General features: G+C 43.5%; 1 protein-coding gene across 2 annotated transcripts in view; it reads left to right on the forward strand.

The window, feature by feature from the left end:
* Nucleotides 1–24,960, forward strand: part of LOC138567242 (fibulin-2-like) — a 1,012,531-nt gene that overhangs the window by 705,538 nt on the left and 282,033 nt on the right. For both annotated transcript variants that reach the window (XM_069645241.1, XM_069645242.1), the window contains exon 6: nt 19,163–19,300. In XM_069645241.1, coding sequence (XP_069501342.1) covers nt 19,163–19,300 — 138 coding nt within the window. The remainder of the gene's footprint in view (nt 1–19,162; nt 19,301–24,960) is intronic.

Genomic DNA, 24,960 nt, shown 5'->3' on the forward strand with positions numbered 1-24,960 from the left:
AGAAAGCTGGGTAAATACTTTCTCTTTGAGTTAGTGATGCTATCTCATTGCCCAGGTCATTGGTTTCAGTGGGAATTTCTAATCTAAATACCTGCTGTGTTATTTCACATAGCACATCTGACAATACAATTGCAACTCTTGGTTTCTTATTAGTTATCCTGGGCATTGAATCACCCCGTATTTCACTGCTAGCCAAAACAAATAGTGAAGCTCCTTTTGTCACGCTCCCATTCTTCAGGAAATTACCTCTGCTTTCTGTGATATTGATCAAACCATAAAACTCATGGCCAGTTTCTGCAGCAGTGCTGACCGCAAAGGTTGTGAAGTTACTTATTCACCCATCCCCTGGCTTCTGTAACCTCAAAGAATCAGTAACTTAACAGTCAAAGTTCACCTTGCAAACCAGCCCTGACTACCGTGGTTTTTGATTCATTTGTGAAAAGCCCACTATTTTGAGATTCATGAATTTCCCATGTATTTGTATTAATGTGCATGTATGCTTTGACATTTTGTTGGATTTAACCTTTTATCTTTCTGCGTGCATACAAGCTAATATGTTTCAATTCTAGACAAACAGTAACACTAAAAGTAACATTCCATCCATGATTAACTACACTTTGATACATTTGAAATTGCAACATCGCACCCAGTTCACCGCCACTGCCAGTTAGCAATACGGCGCTCGCAGCATAAACCACCCGTAATCATGGGGACCCTTCCTGACCACCCCAACATTCTACCCTTTAGTTAATACTTTAACTAACAAACCATAATCATATTCTTGGGGAATAACTTCACGACCATCTCTCACACCGGTCTCAAAATGAGCATACTACTCTGCTGAACAAACCAAACTCGTCCCGCACCATTCCCGGAATCTACCCGCTGCTCCACACAAGCATGCTGATTTGGTGGAGGACACAAAACAACTTCAGTTTGAGTACCTATATGGCATGGAGTGATGGTGGCCCTAGCCTTGGACAGGGTTACAGTCATCATGGCAGCAGCTGTTGGCACTTGCACAGAGCCACATCATAACAACATTTGGCAAGAACAGAAATTAATAAGAAAAAAGACAAAAATAAGCAACAGGATCTTTATACCGAGGGTCAACCAGGAAGGTACCCAAGAGAACAGTGAGTCAATTCTCGACTCATTGGTGATCCCAGCCTCAGTCTCCATGACCACTTTCAGTCTGTGCAAGGCAGAAATAGTTCTGATGAGGGTACCATTTTCTGTGTCATTGGAAGGCGCAAGCGTGCAACAGGTACTCCCGATCTTCCGGCATACTCCACCCTCCATTGCTGACAGGAGGTCAAGTATATACTGGTTTTGCAGAGTCATAAGCCTGAGTGCCCTCAATTCTTCCCTAATGTCACTAAACGCTGACTCATATCTGGTCACCTGGAGCCATTTGGCATTGACCGCTGCTTGGGTGCCAAGTGCCAGAAGGGAAGCGCAGAAGGTTTTGGTGTGGCTAACAGCCGCTATCGATCAGGAATGTTCTCATGGATGCTGCTGAAAATTAGTTCGATCATCTCCTTTGTTGCAATTGTTCCTGATTTTCACCATCAAGCATAGTCTTTGGTTTGTCCATATAGGGGGGTAAAAGGGTTGCAACGGGCAACGGGGAAAAAAGTGGGCACAGATGTAACTTCTGGCTTTGGACATGCCAAAATTAGGTGTTCTTCAGGGATTATAAGAACAGGCACATGAAGAGTAGAGAAACTGCACACAACTTGCAAGGCTGGGATGCAAAGTGTGTGGCTGCAGTTCCCATTTGTGCCAACAGGCACTATGCCATCACCCTGAAAACACAACGAAAAATGGGTGAGTGTCTGTATCTTATATGCCCCATATTCTTTATTTATTTGTGCCACCCCTTCTTCTGAGAAACTCCTCATTCCTCCAGCACTGCAACTCTTCACTCCTTGCTCCCATCGATTTTTAGAAAAAATAGCCCCTTCCAACATCAATTAGGCTCTTTGAACACACCTTATGTTTTTTTGTTTCTGTTCACTCGGCAACTGAACAATTTTCATCGATTGGTATAATTGATGCCGTAATTGAATGCCCTTTAAACTGCCCGCGAACCCTGCACAGGGCCAGGCGCACCAGACATAACGCATCCGCTACCTCTTCTTCACTCAGGATAAATAACCTAGGAATGCCAGAAGCATGAGGGATGAGAGAGCAGATGTAGCAATATCCTACAGTTCTCTCTCTTCGCACTTTCCTCATATGGCTATACTATATGTTGTCTGCTGCGAAAACATGAGAATTTAATGTGGGATCTAGTTCATTGTCCCCATTATCCAAAAGATCATTGTCTACATTTATTTTTCCTCTTGACATTTTCTCCTCGGACTTCATAAAACTAAACCATTTTAAATGTTCTGTATATACACTAGTTGTCATCTTCAAACATGCTGACACAAGGACCAAGAAAACCATAAGAACATTAATTTTCACACAATTTACAATCTTAGACCTTTCTCTTTCCTAAACAAAATGTTTTAAATTCAAGATCTCTGTTTGTACCCCCCTTTGCACTGAAACGAACAGTGAATCCTTAGGGCGTACTTAACTTTTGTGTCTGCTCCTGTACCAGTGGAGGGCTGCCAGTATCTCTGCGGGTATCACTAAGGTGTATCCGATACTTGTTGCCTTCCACCTTCATAGCAGTCAGAGTCGGAAAATCACTCGATGAGGCCCATGGAAACGCTGCTCGTTCCAACAATGCACAAAGGTGCTGATGTAGGTCTGATCCCCAGGGAGAAGCTGTATTGTTTTACGTTGCTCGTTGGTAGTCTTGCCGTTTTCTCCTGTTTCGCAAGATAGATAGCCGTATTGTATTGCATGGGGACACAGAAGGTTGCATTATGCCTTGCTTCAACAATGCCATCATTGTCTCATAAATCCCCTCAACCCACCTCCCTAGACATAAGGTACTGCTTAACCTGTGGTAATATCGCACCAGGGTTTACATTTTTTAGGAACCCCACAACATGAGGATTGTTAGCCCACAAATGGTCGGGGACTTTTCCCAAATCCTGCTTCAAAAATGCTGAAGTACTTCTAATGATGAGCATGGTCTGTGGTACTTCCCTTTGCTCTATTGCTATTTGGCAAGGCACCCCAATTTCAAAGACCATCTCTCCTGGGTCTTCAGTCTAATCGAACAATTGCTCATCGGACATGTCCCTCTGCGACAAGGTCGGATCGATGCACTGAACTGTGCGCCACTCTCTGCCTTCCTCGTCTGTGGCTGGGAGAACCACCCTGTTCTTCTGGATCACTACAGATTCAATTGTAACAATGGTGACTGAAGTTACCCTCTGTGGCACATTAGGCCAAAATAAAAAATCAATTGGTACCCGCCAAGTTTGATTTCTGATCCCCGGGATCCAACTCAACTAAACCATCACCCCATAGAGAAACAATGCTGTATGTACGGTAACACCCCTACACACACTGTCACTACAATAGACCTGAAAACATGCTGCTTCACTTACCGGATACAACTCTGGTGAGGGGGGATAGCTCAGGGGCAAAATTTTTTTCTTGGAAGCAAGACAACCCAGCGCAATACAGGTTTGAATCCCTATTGCGTGCTTAGAAACCAATCTCTGATATTAAGCGTGTTATAAAAGAGCAATTATTATTAAGCATACAATACCTTCCTCTGTGAAAACAATCAACATCTGCAGTTTACTCAAGATGTCCCTTCCCAAAAGATTAGCCTGGGTGTCCGTACAATACAACAAAGGGCCTAATACATTTTGAGTACCTATCTTAATACGAAGATCTTCAGTATAAGGAAGTGTCAGGATAGCCCCAGAAAATCCCTGTGTGTCCATCGTTTTGCCTGACAAGAAGAACTCACCTTCCTTAATGAAATATTTCATAGCCCCCGTGGTTGACCATGAATGATAATGTTTGGTCACCTACCTGCACACCTATCTGGGGTTCCTCAACAGACAGGACTGGACACATCAGAGACCCCTGTGGGCTGTCCTACTCCTGGTACATATTAGCACCGGGGAGCAAAAAAGAATTCCCTCCAAAAACACTTGCTCCTGTATAGTGAGTTACAGTTCCTTGGGGTAAAGGATTCTTGTCCCATGTCTGCATCGATGCTGTGCTGGCATCGTGTGGTTGGTGGGATTCCATAGGTGTGTGCAGTCCCAGTTGCTGGGTTCTGTTGAACCGTGCCTGCTGCGATTGCAAAGAACCTGAGGTATATGGCAGGGTCAGGGATTGCATCTGCTGTGCTCCCATATTGAAAAACCATGGTCTGCCATGACAATCTTGTGGCACATGTCCCAACCTTCCACATGACCAACAATGAATCCCATAAAAAACCTCTATAATTATTTCCCATTGGCCCATTAAACTGTGGACCCATTCCTCCGAACCCACCAAATGACCCACTTCCCTGTGGAAATCCTCGCCTGCCCTTCGGAAATCCTCTCATTGGCCTTGGACCAGGGACATACCCGTCCATACCTGGATTACTGTGTCCCTGTTGTCCCACCATAGAATTTGTAATTACTCCCCCTTCTAGACAAATCTTTGCCAATTTCTTTTGAACAAGCTTAGCCTCTGCTTTTTGTGCCTGCTGGACTCTAGCATCTTGAAGCGTCTCTTGTGCTAGATGGAATTACCAATAAAGATCACTGACCAAATAACCAGACAGACTCAAAGAATATGGCAAAGTACTACTTTATTCTCAATTTAATAAAGCAGGCTCAACTGGCAGACATCTAACTGATGCTTGCACACTCACACACAAACTTGATTACACAGAGGTCTTATACCCCAATATGTGTCATCTATGATGTCATCCTACGTAGCAAACTATAAAGCCTATTAGCGGGAAGGATTGGTTAGAGGAACATGTCTAGTTATAGAATACATAGGGGTTAGTACACCATTGGCTGTCTCTTATTTGTGAGGCATGCCACAAACTACCTCTAGATTATCATTATAGGGAACAAAATGGTAGTGATTGGTCTATGCAACATTGTATAGCAGGTTCCCCCATAGACCCACTGAGTGGGTGGCATTCTCACCCAGCCTTGGACTTTCGGCTCGGCTAGCAGCACGTAAGCGAAATGAAACCCAGATTACTCCCCACTTTCCCAATTAGTCCATCATGTCTCATCAGTCCGGCCATGAGCCAAAGTTTCCTGTTTGTAGTTAACCTTGTATCCTGCTCTCTGTTCTGGGACAATCAAGGGAGTGTAAGTACAACACTATCTTCATCTGAGGCTTAGTGAATAGCCCTTGATTTCGACTTCTGAGTCACATGGGAAAAGACCATGAACTTGACAATTTCGGCCACTTACTTACTGCTATTTGATTTAATTATACTGAGTGTCATGGCTCTTCTTGGCCTCTAGGGACCTGCTCGCTCTACCTTGCATAGACTTTATACACTTTTAAATGTCCTATTCTTGGTTATTGCAGATGCTTTCTTCTTCTTTATTGTAAGAAAATATGTCTTATCCATAGCTTATCTGTCTGCCTCCCTTCGTGCTTTGGAGCTATTCCTTAAAAATGGCATCCTTTATCCCAAGTCAACATAGACTCCTCTTTGTTTTGCACACTAAGATGTTCTTCCAGCGTCTCCTGAATCTGCAACCCTGATCTGTTTCTGAGGTAGCTGAATTGAATCTTTTTTTCCAATTATGGCCATCGTAACTATGTTATATATTCCTCTATAGCAATCTTCTGTAACGCTCACCTGGTATCCACGGGGACGTCACTCAGCCTGTTCTGACCTCTTACGACCTCAAACCCTTCCCTGGAGGCTATTCGGCTGGAGACTGGGCCTGAAATACAGGATTGGTAGAGTTTAACTCCCTATTATCTCTGTGTGCTTGAACCCCTTCTTCCCCGGGGTCCAACCCTTCCCTTTGATCCACAGCTCACCTTGTTTTCTTGGATAGTGTGCACTCCGTCCTGCCTTCAGCGCAGGGGTACATTGATTGATGCGGGCTCGTTGCTGCCTAGTTACTTCACTGGGAAGAGTCCGACAGGTAAGTATAATGAGTCTTTTGAACAGTTCTCTAACTTCGTTCCTTTCCTTCCTTAGATGATGGCCGGCGTCCGGGGATGGCGGCATGCTGCTGAGATGAGTAGCGCTGAAGGTGAGTGAGAGTGTGATGCGTGATGCATCCCTTTCGCATTTGCATTGAACTGAGTTCTTTTTCTGTGTCTTTTAGGTGCCGCAACGTTTTCAGCATGGATGCCGGTTATGAAGAACAAATGTGGTGGGTAAGTGCGGTATGCAGCGCCTCTAGATGTTTCCACGCTAACCTGGAGTGTCTTTTCCCTCTTGCAGATGGATGAGAAGTTCCAGAGACAGAGTTCCCCCAGGGTGGCTGGGATTCAGGTAAGCGTTTGAAGCTTGTACAGTATTTAAAAATAAGCGAAGATTTGCAGAATGCTTACTTATGCCTTTTATCTGCTCTTTTCCCTTTTCCTTAGGAAGCGGCGTGCCGGGATGGGAATGACACCGCCGAAGATGCCCGCAGAACAGAAGGAGCAATGACTGATGGGCAGAAGCGCCACAAGGTAAGGCTGTTCCTAACGATGTTCTTGTTCTTGCAGGAGCTGAGCGCAGAAGAAAGATGCAGGCCTACTGGAGACCGATCCGAACACAGTGAGTGTCACGCTGCAGGTGTAGAAAACGCAAACCATGTTTCTCAGCCTGGGTGCGGCTTAAATAGTCTCTGGGTATCCCAGGTGCCTCTGGGCTGAACCACACCCAAAAGACTAGACCGCACATGCAGTTCTGGGAACCGATATATGTGAGGGGCATCCATCTTGTCCCGATCAATGCACTACAAGTCCAATCCCCAATGTTATCCTATGGGAGTGAGTGAGTCTGGTGCCACAAGCGCCAAGTCTGACTCCAAGTGGGTCTTTTGAGGGATGGAGAGGCCCTTGAGGGCCATGTTGGTGATCGTGGCCTGGCTTCAGCCTGACATCTTGGAGGGCTGGGGACATGAGGGGCAGGAATCATGACATCTTCTTGCGTTACTGCTTATTTACACTTATTGGTCAGCAAGTTACTTTGTCTTCTTTTGCATTCGTGATTACTTTATCATTTTGTGCATGTTTTTCTTATCACTTCAGTTACATTGTTCTTCAGCATTTTCATATCATTTCAGTGTGCTGTCGTATAGCTTCTTTGTGGCATTACTCTTCCCACTTCATATATCACTCAGCATTACATGATATACAATGGTGCATCCTGACATCCTTTCATACAACATCCTTCCACTCCTTCAGTACGAGGGTACATTCAAAATGGTTGTCTGAGTGCATATCATCTCTCATACACTCAATGCAGGGTAGGCATAACACATGGAGTACGATATAGGGCTCTTCTCCTGATGTTCCAGTATGATGGCGGCAAGGGGGTGGGAGATATGAAAAATGCGTCCAACTGCTCCTCTACATCCCCCCCTCTGGTCGAGTCCTCAACCACATTCTTCTCTTCATTCTCCTTAATCATCTCTTCATACTGTTGTTTCTTTGGGACCCATATATTTGCCACCCCCATCAGGTGACCTGCAATGTTTATGTGTCCATCCACTCTCCAGGTCATGTGGCAGCAATCTCCTGATGGTGGACATAATATCCATCGTCCTACATATTTTGTATGCTCCTTAGGATAGTAGAACTTTGTTCCTGGCGGTGCAAGGGTACTTTTCTTTATATTCTCACAAGTTCTTTCCTCATTTGCATTTGCTCACGAGTTCCAGTGTCTATATCAATCATGATCTTCATCCCGATAGCTTTCTTGGCTGTCTTCTGGCATTGTCCCAAGATGATCCTTATGAGACAGAATCCTAACAATACTGACATTAGTACTGCTCCAAGTAATTTGAAAGCATTTGCCAACAATCCATGATAACAGAGACCAAAAACAGCCATCCTCCTCGGGCTTGGCTACTTCATCCACCATTTTTGAATGCAAGGTTGACAACATCATTATTGCTTCTGTCAAAGTCCCATTCTCTTCATCATGGGTAGGAATAAATGTACAGCAAAAGGCCCTATCTTGACGCACCAGCCTCCTTCCATTGCTGTAATTAAGTCCAGGACATGCCTGTTGTGGAGGGCAATGAGCCTGATTGCCCTCAACTCTTCTATGATCGCATTAAATCCTTTGATTGTCGTATGGATAATTTGCAACAGCTCCCATCTGGTTATCTGTAACCACTTAGCATTTACTGCAGTCTGAATTCCTGGAAGGAATATAGCTGTAAACAATCTGTGCTGTTCTGCTGAACAACCTATGCTCATCTGGAATGTCATAATAGGCTTCTATTGATTTTCTTGAGAAGAAATGATCTCTCCTCTGTCTTCTTCGATTAAACAATCTTTTCTTCCTCAGGTGCGTGGGAAGTCTGTAATCTGCAGGTCACTTTGTGGTACTACTAAGGCTGGTATGCTTATCAGTACCAATGAACAAACTCCTCCCGATTTTCGTGGCAACTTTATATATGCTCTTGATCCATAGGCCCAGTAATGGTGCATCAGGACTGCTGTTCCTCCCTTCATGCCTGGTACATCAAAAACTTGGCCACACTTGCGATTTTTGCTCCAACTTTCACTGTTCCATTATTTCTAAAGCATAAAGACGCATTCTTCAGGGGTAGTATCTGCAATGGTCCCCCTTTATCGTCGACCCATGTCAACAATCTTGCAATCTTCGGCCATTGGTTTTTGCATTCCTTTTCTGCATTTGCCATAACTACTTCTCATTGTTCGGTTTCTGCCATTGCTTTACACACAACCAATCCATCAGCCCATCCTTCAGTAGTAAGCACTGTTCCTTTAATTTGTAGTTGGCCTCTTTCACAGCATTCTCGTATTTCCTTCCCATTCTTATCCTTGCATTGTAACATCTTATTTTCTTCAATCTTGATTCCGGCTCCATTTTTTCCAGGCTGTTCATATTTTATTATTTAATGCATTGTTTCTGGCTTTTCTCTTGACTTTATGTCTTGTACATAAAAGGTGTGTTTGACAATGTGCCTTTTTCACTGATTCTTCTGTTGCTATGAATATTTTAGAGGTGCCCAAAGCATAAGATATATGGGAACACATATAGCAGCTTTCATCTGATGGTCTTCTTCCCACCTTCTTCATGTGCTGATACCGTAGGCTATTATTTAAATGAGCTGAATTATCAAGATACATATGTATATCTTCATTATGTTCCCCAACATCTCTTTTAAATTGAAATCAATGCCTAGTAAGATTATAAAAAAATGTGTTTGTGATTTCATCAGGGGCAATAGTAAATGTTTTGTTGTCACCCACCATATCTGTATTGTTTCATAGAATATGTCTAAATGTCATAATAATCAGGAGGAAAACACAAATCATAATGCAGAATGATGCCACAATTATTATTCCATGGAAACTCAATGGTTTTCCTGACGGCAATGAGCCTCTTATATTCTGTAACCTCCTCATCGTTGCTCAGACTTTTCATATGCAGCTCTGTAAGTCTCTATCAATCACACCTTTATATCTAGAACTGCAAGGTGATTGCATTATTTATTCTAAAAATAATATGATTGTTCTTAGGATTTCCAGGAAATGTTATGATGATGATGTATCCTCTTTTTAGCGCTGGATAAGACTGTAATATGTAGGTAAAAACAGCATCCAAGAATGTGTGTAATATTATTGAGTAAGTAAAATAAAGATGAAGTGTGCTTTTCTTCTTTCAGCTATGGTAGTTCAATGCATTGTTCCTTTAGCCTATCTAAAAAAGTTCCAGGATAACCACACGTCTGTTTACTCCTTGTCAAACATAAAAAAAGATAATTGTCTTTAGTCTAAGTTGCTCCTGTGTTCTTCATTTTCCTTGTCTTTACTCTTGGCCGTAGAACAAGTCTGCATACGCAGAACCTTTCCTCTTGTTTCACAGCAGTAGTTGCAGGAGGGGTTGGGGTTTCACCTTTATGTGGCTTGATGTTGTGCAAATGAAGCCAGGCTCTTTGTCCTTTTAACTTGGCTAATGTGGGTGTGACTTCTTTCACCTCATATGGATCTTCGAAGCGGGGAGTACTCCAAGTGCGTACAAATGTTTGTACCCGCACCTGGTGCTCTGGGTACAAAACTGGTTGTTTAAACAAATCCTCTGCTTCAATGGGTTGATCATCTTTGTCACTTCTCTTTGACCCCTCCCTTCGATTCCTGAACTGTTGAGACACAAAAGAAATACTTGCAGTCATTGTTGTTAGGTAATCATGCATCTCGTCACATAAGACCAGTTTTTAACCTAGTTGGAGGAGCAAGGAGGGTTCTCATGCGGCATCCAGTCACCAACTCATGAGGAGTTAGATGGTGGCATATAAGGCAAGGGGTAGGCAATGTATCCATCCCTTCTTCAAAGTTATTTTTATTTTTGCAATCCTTTCCTTCAACAATCCTTTTAATCTCTCACAGAAGCCATTCACCTGTTGGTGATACACAGAGGAAAGCCTTTGCTTAATACCTAATAGAAGAACCATTTGTTTGAGTAGTTCATTTACAAAATGCAGTCCATTGTCAGACCGTAAAACCTCATACACACCCCATCTTGGGAACACTTCATGCACAAGAAACTTGGCAGCGCACGTGGCATCAGAGTGTGTGCATGGACCTGCCTTGATCCATCTAGAAAAAGGACATACCACGACCAACATATATCTGTAACTGTTGCATGTCAGCACCTACATAATCTATATGTAGGTGCTGAAATGGGCCATTGGGTCTAGAAATTGCTCATATCACTGTTATCAAAGTGTGTGCTGCAGTACATTTCTGGCACATGATGCAATTTACAATAAACTGTGCCACATGCGCTAACGGATTTTGCCAAAACCACTCTTCTGCTATTGCAGCAGCTAGACTCTCTCGAGTTACATGCATGGGCTAGTGGAGCTATTCCAGCACTACCTTCAATAATGCAAAAGGCATAACTGGCTTTCCAGTGGTATCATATCTCCAAATTACCTCAGTGGGGGATAAAGAACACACCTGTTTCTTCCATAAATCCTTCTGTTCTTGTGGGGCTCGCCCTTGTATCTCAATTAACTGGACAATAGACAGCATGTTAAAGCCCTCCTTTACCAAAATGTATCGTCCTGTGATTTGTTTAACACTTTCTATTCCTAAATTAGAAATGGTTTGGAAATAGGCTGCCTTTTTGTCTTCTCAATCTGTGGCTTCGTTGCCATATGAAATTCAATCTGTCCTTTTAGAATGTGCTGCACATTTTACGACTGCTAGAGTCAATGGAAGTGCTAGTGCTTCAATAAGTGTATCAAATAGGGCCGCATGTTGAACTGGAGTACCGTCTGCGCGGAGGAAGCACATCCTTTTCCAGCATGACAGACCTGTATGTACGGTTGACGTCACACCGTCATTTCCTCATTTCAAATCTTTGAAGTGCAGCGATAAGCACCATTAATTCTGCAGCATCCGCTGAGCAATGGAAAGGCAATCTCACGCTTGTCACTACTTCAAATCCACCCTCTCAGTTCACCTTTACTACCGCTGATCCAGTATGCCTTTCGGCGATTGTTTGATCAATTTTTGAAGAGCCATCAATAAAAACAACCCCCCGCCAAGGTCATTTTCTGTAGCATGGGGAATTTCATTATAGTTTTCAGTATACGTTGTGCAATCATGTACATATTCATCCTCCCCTACTGGTTCAGCTATGAACGTTGCTGGATTCACTGTCTTACATCTGACAATTTTAATCACAGGATTCAATGTAATTAACTTGTATCCTGATGGCCTTTGTGTGGTCAATGTACTTTTGGGTTTCTCTAAAATCGCAAATAATGCATGCTCAACAAATAATGTTACTAATTACCCCATTGTTATACTTGAAGCTTTTTCATTCGCGAATGCAGAAGCAGCTAAAGACTGCTCACAAGGATAATGCCCTTTCATAACTGGATCTAAAATCTCACTGTAATAGGCTAATGCTTTGTGTCCATGTCCTAATGTCGTTTTCTGTGTAAGGACTGCTTTCATGACTTCTCCATTTGAATGGGTAAATAAATAAAATTATTCATGATAATCTGGCATTCCCAACACAGGGACTGTACTAATCACCCTCTTAAATTCTTCAAATCCTTTAGTCATTTCATCTGTCCATATTATTTTACTCTTGCCCACCTGTGCTTCTTTAAGCCCTTTTTAAAGCAGTCGAATATATGTACTGTAATCGAAAATCCAGGCCCTGCAATAATTAGACAGGCCTTAACATTGTTGCATTTCTATCACTGTTTTGGGTCCTGAGGTCTTCAAAATTGCTTCTGCTCTTTCAGGCGTCACTTTCCTCCCTTTATGACAAATCAACTGTCCTATATACAAGACCTCTTTCTGACAGTATTGTAGTTTCTCTTTGATCACTTTATATCCTCTCTCTGAAAGGATAGTCATAAGCTTAATTGAATCTTCCCTACTTCTTTCCTCTGTCTCACTACACACCAAAATGTCTTCCACATATTGAACAATTGCACTTTCGAGCTGAATATTGGCTAAGTCCATCTGGAGGACTCTTTTAAAGATTGAAGGGGACTCACAGTACCCCTGGGGCAAGCGAGTATGTTTCAGGCAGATATTTCTATACGAAAAGGAAGTCAAATCCTGTGAGTCTTCATGGAGGGGAATTGAAAAGAGCACATTCTTTAAATCTATTATTGTAAAATATTTGATGAGATGTTGCACAATATTGTCACAGGATTTGGAACTAAAGTAAACTCAGCTTCGACTGTATTGTTTAGAAGGCAAAGGTCCTGTATACATCTCCACAACCCCCCTTCGAATTTCTCACTGGGTACACAGCCATGTTACATGGAGATTCAGATGTTACCAATATTTCTTGCTTCATCAAAGCGGAAATGGGTTTGGATAGACCTTCAGCCGCCTCTCTGTACATGGGGTATTGCTTTGCATGTGGCAAATGTGCTCCTGGTTATATTTTAACTGCTTAATAGACCCAAGTCATATAGACTTGTGGTCCATACAATCTTTGGCACTTTCTCTAAATCTTCCTGGAAAAATAATGGTTTCTTTTTTACCAACACATTCCCTGCGGTATTTCTCTATTCTCTACTTCTATCTAATAAGTAAGACTCATGAAAAATACTAATTCATCATCTGAGTACTCATCTTTGAACAACTCCTTGTCTGTCAAATCTGTCAGCCTATATGCTTCACTGAGGGCTATCGCTGTTCTCCATCCTCTTACCTCATCATCTGTCCGATGAAGAACCACCCTTTCCTCTCTCACCATTGCTGCTTCTAACTCCAAGGGGATAATCTGCCCTTCTTCATCATCCATACTGATTTCTGGTCTAAACAAAAACATATCAGGTATAGTTTACCTATCAATCTGTGTAACCACGATAATACAACAGTCACTTCATACAAAAATACTTCTGGGTCCAAAGGTACCCCTCCTAATGCTTTCTGGCCTGTAAAGGCTAATAAGAATTCTCTCACATTCATATAATGTAACCCTGGAGTGGAACACACAATTCCTCCATCAGTAAAAGGTATTTTCATGTTAAGTTTCATCATTAAGTCACGCCCTAATGTGTTAACTGGTGTTTGCCAAGACTGTAATAATGGCATAGACATGTTGTGTTCTCGTATACAGATTGGTAATTTATCTGTAAAAGGAACTAAACTCATCACCCCAGAGAATCCCTGTGCATTCATTGCAAAACCTGACATTGGATATTTCCCCGCACCGACACAGGAACAAGTTGCTCCAGTGTCCACAAGAAAAGAAAATGTCTTGCCTCCTATCATTACCTTGACCCTTAGTTCCTCTTGGGGGTCTGGTGTCACTGATAGTACTGAACACATCAGGTCGCTCTGTGGGCTGTCCTATTGTGGATTTAAATTCATCCCTGTACCTGTGAAAGGATTTCCTCCTACCACAGATACACTCCCTAATTTGGGTGTAGGTGCTTCCTGGGCTCCTGTAGTCATATTCCATTCCATTGTGGCACCATAGGCTGCTGTGTCTGTGCTTTCTAAGTTTGTACATGTTGTGCCTGCATGGGCACTTGCTCTGATTACCCTTGTGGCGATTGCATTTGTAATGGCGCTTGCTGCAGGCGCTTGCTGCATTTGCTGTGGTTGCACCGCATATGTCTGAACCGGCATGTGATCTTGGGCATAATATTCCTTTGGTTCTGCATTATATTACAGAGCATAGCCCATCCTCCCTCTTGGAGCTTGCCAATTCTGCTGCATGCCTCCTCTGCTGCTACATGTTCAGGCTATGGGCCTCATCAAGAGTTGGGTGGTAACGCCGGCGCTAATAGTGCTGGTGCTATCTGCCCTACCGCCAAACCCACCGGCGCTATTAGTGCTGGATCACGGGTTTGGCGGATTTGGTATTCCCCATTGAGCCCATTCGGGAATGCCCCATTCCCCATTGGGCTCAATGGGGAAATTTTGCTGACGCCCTGATTTGCCGTACCCTTAAATCCGGCGGTAACAGCGCTACTGCCGGATTTAAGGGTTACAGCCAAGCTCGTTATGAGGCCCTATGTGTCTTATTCTTCTGCAATTACAGCATTGTTGCGGCTGTCTGCCATTAAATCCTTCTCAGCCCTGAGGGTTTTGAAATCCACCTCGTCCTCCTCTAAGCCCATTTCCTCTTCCCCTTGGCCAAAAATGTTACCCACTCTGATCCGTGGGATAGACTACGTTGTTTTGCCGCACTGATTGCATCTCCTGCGTTAATCCACCTTCATTACTCGTCAATACCGCTCCCTTGGAAGCTATTTTTGACAACATTTTCTGGACTAACTTTGCTTCCTCCTGCTTTCTACGCTCTGCTTTCTTCTTATTCTTCTGCTGCATCAATCAGCAGTGATGCACGATCGCCAATTGTATTTCTGGCCATGACTTTGCTTCCATTCCCACCTGTTTCTTCATTTGCTTTTGCACTGGCTTGGCAAGTCCCTGACACAAAATGTGGTAAAATAATGCTACCATTTTATCCCATGGTTCACACAGCTATTGAATATCTTGAATATAAGCAACAGGATCTTTATCCTCCACTATTTTCATAGTCATAATCACACCCATATTGGATGTATCAGAGTATTGTTCTTTGAGCGCCGGGCATGCATTTGCTCTGCATTTATTAAATGGCGCTCTATTGTGTGTTGTGTTTTATGCAGTCACACCTGCATATCCTGCTCACTTCCAAATGTCGTCAGCTCTCTCCCCTATAATGGCTGCTAGCAAGCCTTTTATGTCACCTATAGCTAACATCATTCCTGATGTCATGCTCTCTAACTCATGATTCCATTTTCCTGCACCAGAAGTTAAACTCAGTAATTTACATCTTAAATTGTCTTTATCCATTTAGGACCATGGTATATATTGTGGCCATCCTCCCCCTTTCTCTAATAATGGGAATTGTGAAAATCCTGGTCCACAATCACAGCTACCTACACTTCTTGTCTTCCAGGCGGGGCTAGTCTCGCCCTTTTGTCTCTGTTCTGGTATTGCCCTTAATCTACTTACATAAGGTGGGGATACATCCCCTTGCACTGCGCGATGTGCTTGTGGCCGATCAGTATATAGTGCTGATTCTGGTGTTCTGACCATTTCATCCCTTTTTCTACATTCGATTCTTTTGAAAATCTGCATGCGCCCTCCCTTTGCGCTCTTTCATTTTCTTCCCTTTCTTCATCTGACATTATTATGCTCCAGCTTGTATGACTGTTATCTATTTCCGCTTCATTAAGATCGAGTCTACTTAAAGACAGCGTTCTATGCTCAGCTGTTATGACGTCATCTGACCTACCTCCAGTTTCCCTCAAACAAGATCCTTCTATGTTCTTTTGGGTTTTATGCCCTTCTTTATCCTTCATTTATTTTATTTTGTATTCTTTATAGTGCATTTGGCTATTTAACAAGCCTTAAGCACGTGCGGAAAATAAACATACAAATAATATAACTTTACAATACTTAATTTTATGGGTTAAAGTTGAAATCCTAATAAAACAATGGTTGCAAGTGTCATTTAAAATGTGTGTACTCAATTGGATCCCTAAAAATATTTAAACTCCACATAAAATATAAAATAATTTCAAAGCAATTTTAAAAACTCTTTCCAAATAAAAAAAGCTGCAAACGTCATGATCACTGATTCAGCACTGTAAAGGGTGTTCCAAAATAGTATCTGATTCAACCTGTTCAAAATGGATGACAAGATTACTATAAACTTTAACATAAAACATATCCTTCATTTGACTATATAAATCTCCAATTCTTTTCCCTATGTCTTCTTTCTCTTCAGCCCATGTTGGTGTTCTTGGTATTCCTTGCAGCTCCCTGCGGGGCTTTTGTGATCCTCTCTCTTCCTCAAGTCATTCTTGTGCTCCAATCGGCACTATGCTTCTATGATATAGATAGTCTATATCGTCATCTTTTAGTCCCCTCATGATGTTAATTTCTTCTTCCTTTCTCCTCATCTCTCTTAATTGATCTTCCTCTCGTCTTCTTTGCAACCTATATTTTTTTATTCTTTGTGCTTCTACCGCCTCTCGTCTCTTCTATTTTAGTCTCTACTTTTCTTTCCTTGTCTCGTACCTTCTTTGTTCTTCCCTTTGCTTACATTGTCTTCCTTTCTCTTCTTTATATGCTCTCTCGTCTTCCTTTTCTTTCTTTTCCCACTCTTCTATCTCTTCTCTTTCCCAAACCCCATCAATGCCCTTATCATCCAGCTCGAGTAATATCTGTCCTCCCATCCATTTGTTCTGTACTATTGTTATTCCCTTAGCTTTGTCCTTTATTTCTTTCTGCTTCCTTGCTTCTTCCTCTATCTCCATCTATCTATTTTGCCTATCCTTCCTCTCATCACGCTCTTTACTTTCATCGCATGCCAAGATATATTTGCTTTCTCTGTTTTTACTCTCTTCCACATTGGCCTCATTGTTATAAGCGTGCGCCTCGTATGTCGGATTAACCTACCCCGCCACTGCTTTCAATTCCTTTAAAGGATAAACTCCCTTCTCCTCTGTGTTTTTTTCAGGAGAGGAAAAGGGAGCCAAAGGTGTTTTATCCTCCCCTTTATGCTTATTAAGCATCCACTGCTTCTCCGCTCGATGTTCTTTCTCACTCTGGTACATCTTCCATAGCTCTAAAACAACCAGCCTTTTCTCTAACTTCTTTCCCTTATATGTAGCCTGCAAATACGTTGTCATATGTTGCAATACTGTTTTTGATAACAAACCCTCCTGAGGCTACAGCATGAGTCATTCCAGTGTATCTTGGTAATGTACTACAAACGTGTAGAAGAGGAGTGTCCACCATGGTGAGGAGTCGATTTCAACTGTCTATAAGTATTCTATTTTGTATTCTTCTCTTTATGTTATCAAATATGCCACACTGCTCAATTTGAGCAGGCACCATCAATTGCAGCTTAATTATCTGAAAATCAAAATATTCTTTTGTGCTTTTTAAGACACTACACAACGATGTTCTTTTTGTTTTGTTCCTTTGATTACACTTTATATACATTTTTTAATCTTGTTTTATCATTGATATTTTAAGAATGTCTTCATTAATTTTTTATTATTTTGCTTTGATTTTTACCCTCCTGGTTGACGTCAATCTCTCAATTCAAAAATCTTAATAAACACCTTAATCTTTTACTATCATTTTATATCTGCTAGTTTAAACACAACAAAAGCTTTATACTAACATATTATAACCCCATACACATGTGCACTTCTTTAATTTCTGTGCATACACCTTCCTTTATTATCTTTAGTAAATGTATCTTATCTCATGTTTGCGCTATCTTGGAGCTTGATATGTACTCTTCTTGTTGGCCTTGCCACAAGAATCCTTAACAGCCCAATTTGGAATCTTTTTAGTGCATACCCTACAGTCCCCTTGGAACTGGGAATCGAGGTATCTACTTCTCTTCTTTATAATCCCCAAAAATCCTGTAACTTTTATATATATATATATTATTTACACAGAGTCCCTCCCCCTATTTTTGTGGCAATGTTCGACTTAAATCCGTGGATCAGCTCGAGCCCCTCGGCATTGACTCTCCCTCAACCGACCAGTTTGCCTTCCATCTACGGGGCACCTGCGGGGCGCAGACAGGAATTTTGTCAAAGGGGGACCTGCCAACCGTATCTTTTTACACATGTTTTGTTGCTTGCCGATCGCCACAGGAAGCTCTGCGGTCTTCTAGCTAATGGGGGGAGCAGCCAAAAGTCCAAAGATCTGGATCTGGGCTTAGTCGATTAGACCGGAACCATCCGCACTGCTACCAACATGTGCTCCAGCACCTTGAAGCGTCTCTTGTGCTAGGTGGAATTACCAATAAATATCTCAGACCAAATAACCAGACAGACTCAAAGAATATGGCAAAGTACTACTTTGTTCTCAATTTAATAAAGCAGGGTCAACTGGCAGACATCGGCCTGATGCTTGCACACTCACACACGAACTTGATTACACAGAGGTCTTATACCCCAATATGTACCATCTATGACATCATCCTACGTGACAAACTATAAAACATATGAATGGGTAGCGATTGATTGGGGGAACATGTCTACTTATAGAATACATAGAGGGTAGTACATCATTGGCTGTCTCTTATCTGTGAGGCATGCTTCAAACTACCTCTAAAAACGTATAATACTAATTATAGCGAACAAAATGGCAGTGGATTGGTCTATGCAACATTGTATAGCAGGTTGCCCCATAGACCTACTGATTAGTTGGCATTCTCATACAACTTTGGACTTTCGGCTTGGCAAGCAGTACGTAATCGAAACAAAACCCAGGTGCTTGAATCATGTCAGATTACTCCCCACTTTCTCAATTAGTCCATCATCTCCCTTTAGTCAGGCCATGAGGCAAAGTTTCCCATCTGTAGTTGACCTTGTAGCCTGCTCTCTGTTATGGGCCTTTCAGGGGAGTATAAGCACATCACTATGTTATCCGAGGCTTAATGAATAGCCCTTGTTTTCGACTTCTGAGTCACATGTGAAGAGACCATGAATTTGTCCATTTCGGCCTCTTATTTACTGCTATTTCATTTAATTATACCCTCCATTTTTCTCTCCAGACTTAGATGAGTTCTCCGCCCAACCCTGCTCCTCCGGACCCCGGTGCATCAAAAGCAGGGAGTCCTCCACCTGCCTCAGGCAGACCATCCGCTGCGGGGGCGGATACCACGCCAGCGAAGATGGGACACGGTGCGAAGGTAACCATGGAGCATGTGTGTTCAAAGTGTAGGGAGTGGGGCAGGATGCATTTGGGAGGTGCCATGCGCTGCACTGTGCACAACTGGCCGGAGAGAAGCAGCACCCAAGAGACACACTGGGACTGCCTTATAGGCCAGAGACTGCAACCTGTGGTCTATAGATATTTGGTAGTATGTCTCCCATGATCCATCATCATTAACTATGCTTGCTAGGGTTTATGGGACCGCTTTGACGACTCAGTCCACTGTGCACCTGCAAGTTTTGACCCAATTTACTGGCACAATCTGCTTTAAGATGTCTAATTTGACACACATTATCCCAAAGATGCTTTCCTGGGTGTTACTGTAGCAGGAATTTTAATAGTCGATGTGGATAACTTTATGTTGCCCATGACCATTTTCTGTTCAGGTCAACCTTGCCCACATAGGGCCTACCGACCACACAACACTCAACAGGAAGTTGAAACTAGGGCCCACAAAATACACAGTATACGCCAAAGAGGAGAAACTAGGGCCTAGGCACTACACAGCAGGGAGGGGAAACAAGGGCCCACAGACTACGTACCAGCCAGCTGTGATGCGAAATTAGGGCAGGCGGACTACACACAACACACCAAGGAGGAAAAACAAGGGCCCACAAACTACACAGTACACAGCAGGAAGAAGAAGGTAGGGCCCACAGACTATACAGTACACTCCAAGGTGAAGAAATAAGGGCCCGCAGTCTTCTCAGCACACAGCAGGGAGGTGAAACTAGGCCCAACAGACTTCACAGTACACACCAAGGAGGAGACACTAGGGCACACACACTACACAGTACACAGCAGGGAGTAAATATTAGGGCCCACAGACTACACAGCACATACCAAGGAGGAGATACAAGGGCCCACAGATTACACAGCACACAGCAGGGAGAAGAAACTAGGGCACACAGACTACACAGTACACACCAAGGAGGAGGTACAGGGGCCCTCAGACTTCTCGGCACACAGCAGGGAGGGGAAACTAGGTCCCACAAACTAGACAGCATACAGCAGTGAGGAGAAACTAGGGTCCACAGGCTACACCGCACACATCAAGGAGGATAAACAATGGCCCACAGACTACAGAGCACACAACAGGAAGGAGAAATTAGGGCCCACGGGCCACACAGCACAAAGCAGGGAGGAGAAACTAGAGCCCACAGACTACACAACACACACCACGGAGGAGAAACAAGGCCCCACAGGCGACAGAGTACTCAACAGGGAGGAAAAACTAGGGCCCATAGACTACACAGCAGGGAGGAGAAAGTAGTGCCTACAAACTACACAGTACAAATCAAAGAGGGGAAACTAGGGCCCACAGACGTCACAGTACTCACCAAGGAGGAGAAACAAGAGCCCACCGATTACACAGCACACAGCAGGGAGGAGAAGGTAGGGCTCACAGACTATACAGTACACACCAAGGTGGAGAAATAAGGGCCCACAGTCTTTTCAGCACACATCATGGAGGAGAAACTAGGCCCCACAAACGTCACAGTACTCACCAAGGAGGAGAAACTAGAGCCCTCAGACTACACAACACACACCAAGGAGGAGAAACAAGGCCCCACAGACGACATAGTACTCAACAGGGAGGAAAAACTAGGGCCCATAGACTACACAGCAGGGAGGAGAAAGTAGTGCCTACAAACTACACAGTACAAATCAAGGAGTGGAAACTAGGGCCCACAGACAGTCCCAAGTGAAAATGTGTTTTTTTTTAAGATGATCACAAAAAAGATCTATTTAGAAAGATCGCTTGGAGACCGCTCCGAATGTTCTTTCTAAATCGACTGTCACACCCCAGTGTGCGCAGAGGCTGAGAGGAGTGGCCGTGCCAGAGGAGGAAAGTCACGAGCATGTCAGGTAAGTGTTTGTGTGTGAAAGTGAGTGAATGTCTGTCTGTGTATCTGTGTGGTGGAGGAGGAGAAATTTGATGTATGGAGGGGGGGGAGGTGGCGGAGGCGCAGGTAAATGTAAGCGTGTTTGCGTGTCTGTGTCAGTGTGCCTGTGGTGGAGGTTGAGGGGAATGCTTTGGGTGGGGAAGGGAGGCTTCGGAGGGGAATTTGGGGGAGGGTGAAAGCCCCCAATTTTCTGAGAAATCCCACCGGCGCATGAGAGGTGGGAGTGGGGGTAGGCAGGAGATAGAATTCCCATGGGATTGGGTGCGGTGAAATCACCCACAGAAGTGTGATAAATCCGCAATTGAAGGCCACATAAATTTGACCGAAATAAATCGGTCTTTTTTGTGATCGGCTCCAAAATAAGGAAATATCAAATACATCCCACACACACTACATTGCACACAACAGTGAGGGGAAAGTAGTGCTCAAAGACTACACAGTACACACCAAGGAGGAGATTTTTAAATTTAAACAAGAGGCAATTCTTTTCCTGTGGTTTCCTCTCTTGCACTCTCTCCACTTGCTTTTCCTTGATACTACACTGACCCTTCATTTCTGATCCCCTATTGTGTCTTTCAGTGACTGTTAATGTATATCTTTTGCACTGCAAAGTGCAAACCAAAATTATGAAACATAGGTACAACAAGAATAGTGATTTGCCCATGATCACATATTTTGATCACGCAGGAAGGCCTGTTTTACAGTTCATGTCTTTTAGCTTTATAGTCATCAGATTAGGTACTAGACCCTATATCCTCACCTGCTTCTTCTAGATTGCTCTCCTCATTAATGCATGCATCCCCTAGGGATGGAGCTCCTTCAATGTCCAACAGAGTCTGGACATGCAATTAGTGAAGTGTTCTTCATCAAACCCTGATGAAGCAATAAAGCAACGGAGACCATCATTTACAGGACTGAGTTGCATTCTGAGTCCTTTCCCATCTCAGCAGTGCCACTCTTCTTCCATCTGCTGGATAAGGCATTGACTATTTAATGATTTCTAGCACCAAGTTCAATTCATTACACCGCACACCTTAAAGAGTGAAATCTTGCCCGTTTGACATCAATCTCCTCTATTCTACTCAATACTAGGCACGGCGCGCCGGTCTAGGGCTAACTCTACCCTGACCCAATATGCCTTTAAAAAGTGTTGTACTCTTCTCGTCACAGTGCGACAGACATTGGGCCTCATTATAAGGCAGGTGGCCACGTAATGAATGGTGCCGGTACGGGACTGGAACCGTTCATTACGGGCTGCCCTATTACGAGGACTGCTGCGGGACCCGCTATGGAACGCCTGGTCAGACCAGGCATCCTTAGCGGGTCCCGCTAGCAGTCCAGGATGCTAACAACGGGCCTGTCATTAACGGGCCCGTTGTTAGCATCCTCCCCATTCCAATTGAACCCTATGGGGGCTCAAGTGGGAATAGGGATGTACTGGGCCTGGGTCCCGTGAAAGGGATTTACCGGGCCCTCCAAGGTCGGAATGGACCGGTAAGTCCCCTTTTGCAGGACCCGGACCTGGAACCCGGTACCGAGGTAGCCATGCCTCTTTTAGCGGCATGGCTACCTCGATACTCGTAATGAGGCCCATTGACTATTCACACTCTCTTCCAAAAGCCCAGCTTATTGCAACCACACCCACAGAACCATGTCAATTTGCAATGGTGGCCAAGCAGCTTTGCCACACGGATTCTTGGGCCGCCCCAACCCTCTACCTTTTTCCATTTCTAGTCTTCCCTTGCCTCTCCTGAATGTGCCTTTCTCCACAGTCAACCCTTCACCAAGACTTCTTTGACAGCCTAAGGCGTGCAATTCCCTGGACTTCTCCACTCGAGCTGTAACTGGGTGGGGGGCGGTAAATGTACTCAATCGCAAACAAAAGGGGAAATATCTGTGTGTATATAAGGTTGCTTTTAATGCATATCCCTTGATTTTTCAAAGGAGGCGGAGATCCATTTTATTTAGCATTCAACCATGTGTGTTATTGGTTTCTTGCAATTGTGACATATATAGCAATGTTGCTTTGTTGAGCTTTCAAATGTGTTATTCATAAATCACAAGAGAACCTCAACATGCTTTTAATAGCACCATGACAGCTTCTTCCGGAGGATTTCAGAGTGTTTATCTGTATATCATATAGCATATTTCTTACATCATAGGGGTCTTGTGTACATCATATGATATGATAGTTTATTTATATAGCGCCAATACACAATGTGTTTCAAAGTGCTTCAGGGGAAGTGAGGGAACAAGGGATAATACAATGACATTCCTACATGGCCATGGACAACAAGAATGTGAAATTAACTATCGTACTCGGCCTGGTGACATTTCAAGAGCCAAGACACAGATAGGAAGGAAATGGGAACAGACAGGCGACTACCGTACTAGACCTGACAACATTTCTGGTACAACCAGACATTTACAAGAGGGGAGGAGAAAGGAGGGTGCCAAAATAATAAAGAATACCAATTTGAGTAAAACACTCCAATGTTAATCGAGGAATATGCATGGAAAGCGTCCCCATAGACACAAAGTGCTTTGCCATTGGAAGGCCAGCAGTGGAGCGATTAAATTCCAATATTGCAATTGCTTTTAGAATCAGCTCAATCCAAGTCCCTATTTTGCATGTCTGCCTCCAGTTTCAACATGCCTCCTTGCTTCTAGGAAATGCTCCAGCACTGTGCAAGCCCTTCACTCATCCATACACCTACTACAAGTACTCTTCATTGACTGCCAACTCACTTCCACCCAGCAAATGCGCCTATCTCAACATGCGGCCTTGCATTGGCTTCTACCTCAGCATAGCGCATTGCTCGCGCCAGCACATTCGAGACCGCGTGCACCCAAACTAAAACAAGGAGGGCTGGCAGGATAGGGGCAACGTGTCTGTCTTGGAAGCAGGACACCACAGAGCAACACAGGTTCGAATCCCGCCCCTGTGCTTAGAGACTGATCTCCGGTGTTAAGCGCGTTGTAAATGAATTCATTAAGGAGTATGCCTTCTTCTTGCATATCCTACTGCCTCCTCAGTATGCTCATGCCAGTTGCCTCTGCCCCCTACTACTTTGCCCTTACTCATCACCCTGCCCACTCCTTTACTTCTCAGACTCTGGTCTGCATACCCCAGGACGAGGCACAATTCGACACCTTATCTCCAATCCCTGGCACTTGGAGACCTCTAAGGGGGGAACCGGTGAAGTATGAATGACAATTTACCTTTAGATGTACATTTACTGCTAGGGTGTTAACATATTTTAAAATTAAGAATATAAAGGTTACTAATTTTATCTTCCTGGAAAAGTATTGTAATAAAATTTGTATAGCGTAAACCTAACTTGGGAGCAAAGGACCATTATAAGGGTCATAGAGCAATACATTGGTAGAGAGAATTTAACAAGCCATCAAGTAAACATTAGTAATAGTTGGGACAGTACACCCGGTGGGGGTGTTAAAAATGATAAAGGGCTGACTAAGGCACACCCGACACTGTCTCAGCCACAGCACAACTTGCTTCCGATAGATTTGCAACAATATTTATTTATTTATTTGTCAAGCGCCGAAAGCCTGCAGGCATCGGGGCGCCCAAGAAGATGAGAACGTGTGACAGTGGACAATGACAGAGAAGACAGGACACTTGGCAAGCCAAGACAAAAAGGGGACTGACTAATTAGCTAGGAGCGACTGTCTTCATTTGAAGAGAAATGTTTTCACGGTCTTTCTGAAT

The sequence above is a fragment of the Ambystoma mexicanum genome, chromosome 2p (genome assembly GCF_040938575.1).
Source record: "Ambystoma mexicanum isolate Mex_15411 chromosome 2p, UKY_AmexF1_1, whole genome shotgun sequence".
NCBI lineage: Eukaryota > Metazoa > Chordata > Amphibia > Caudata > Ambystomatidae > Ambystoma > Ambystoma mexicanum.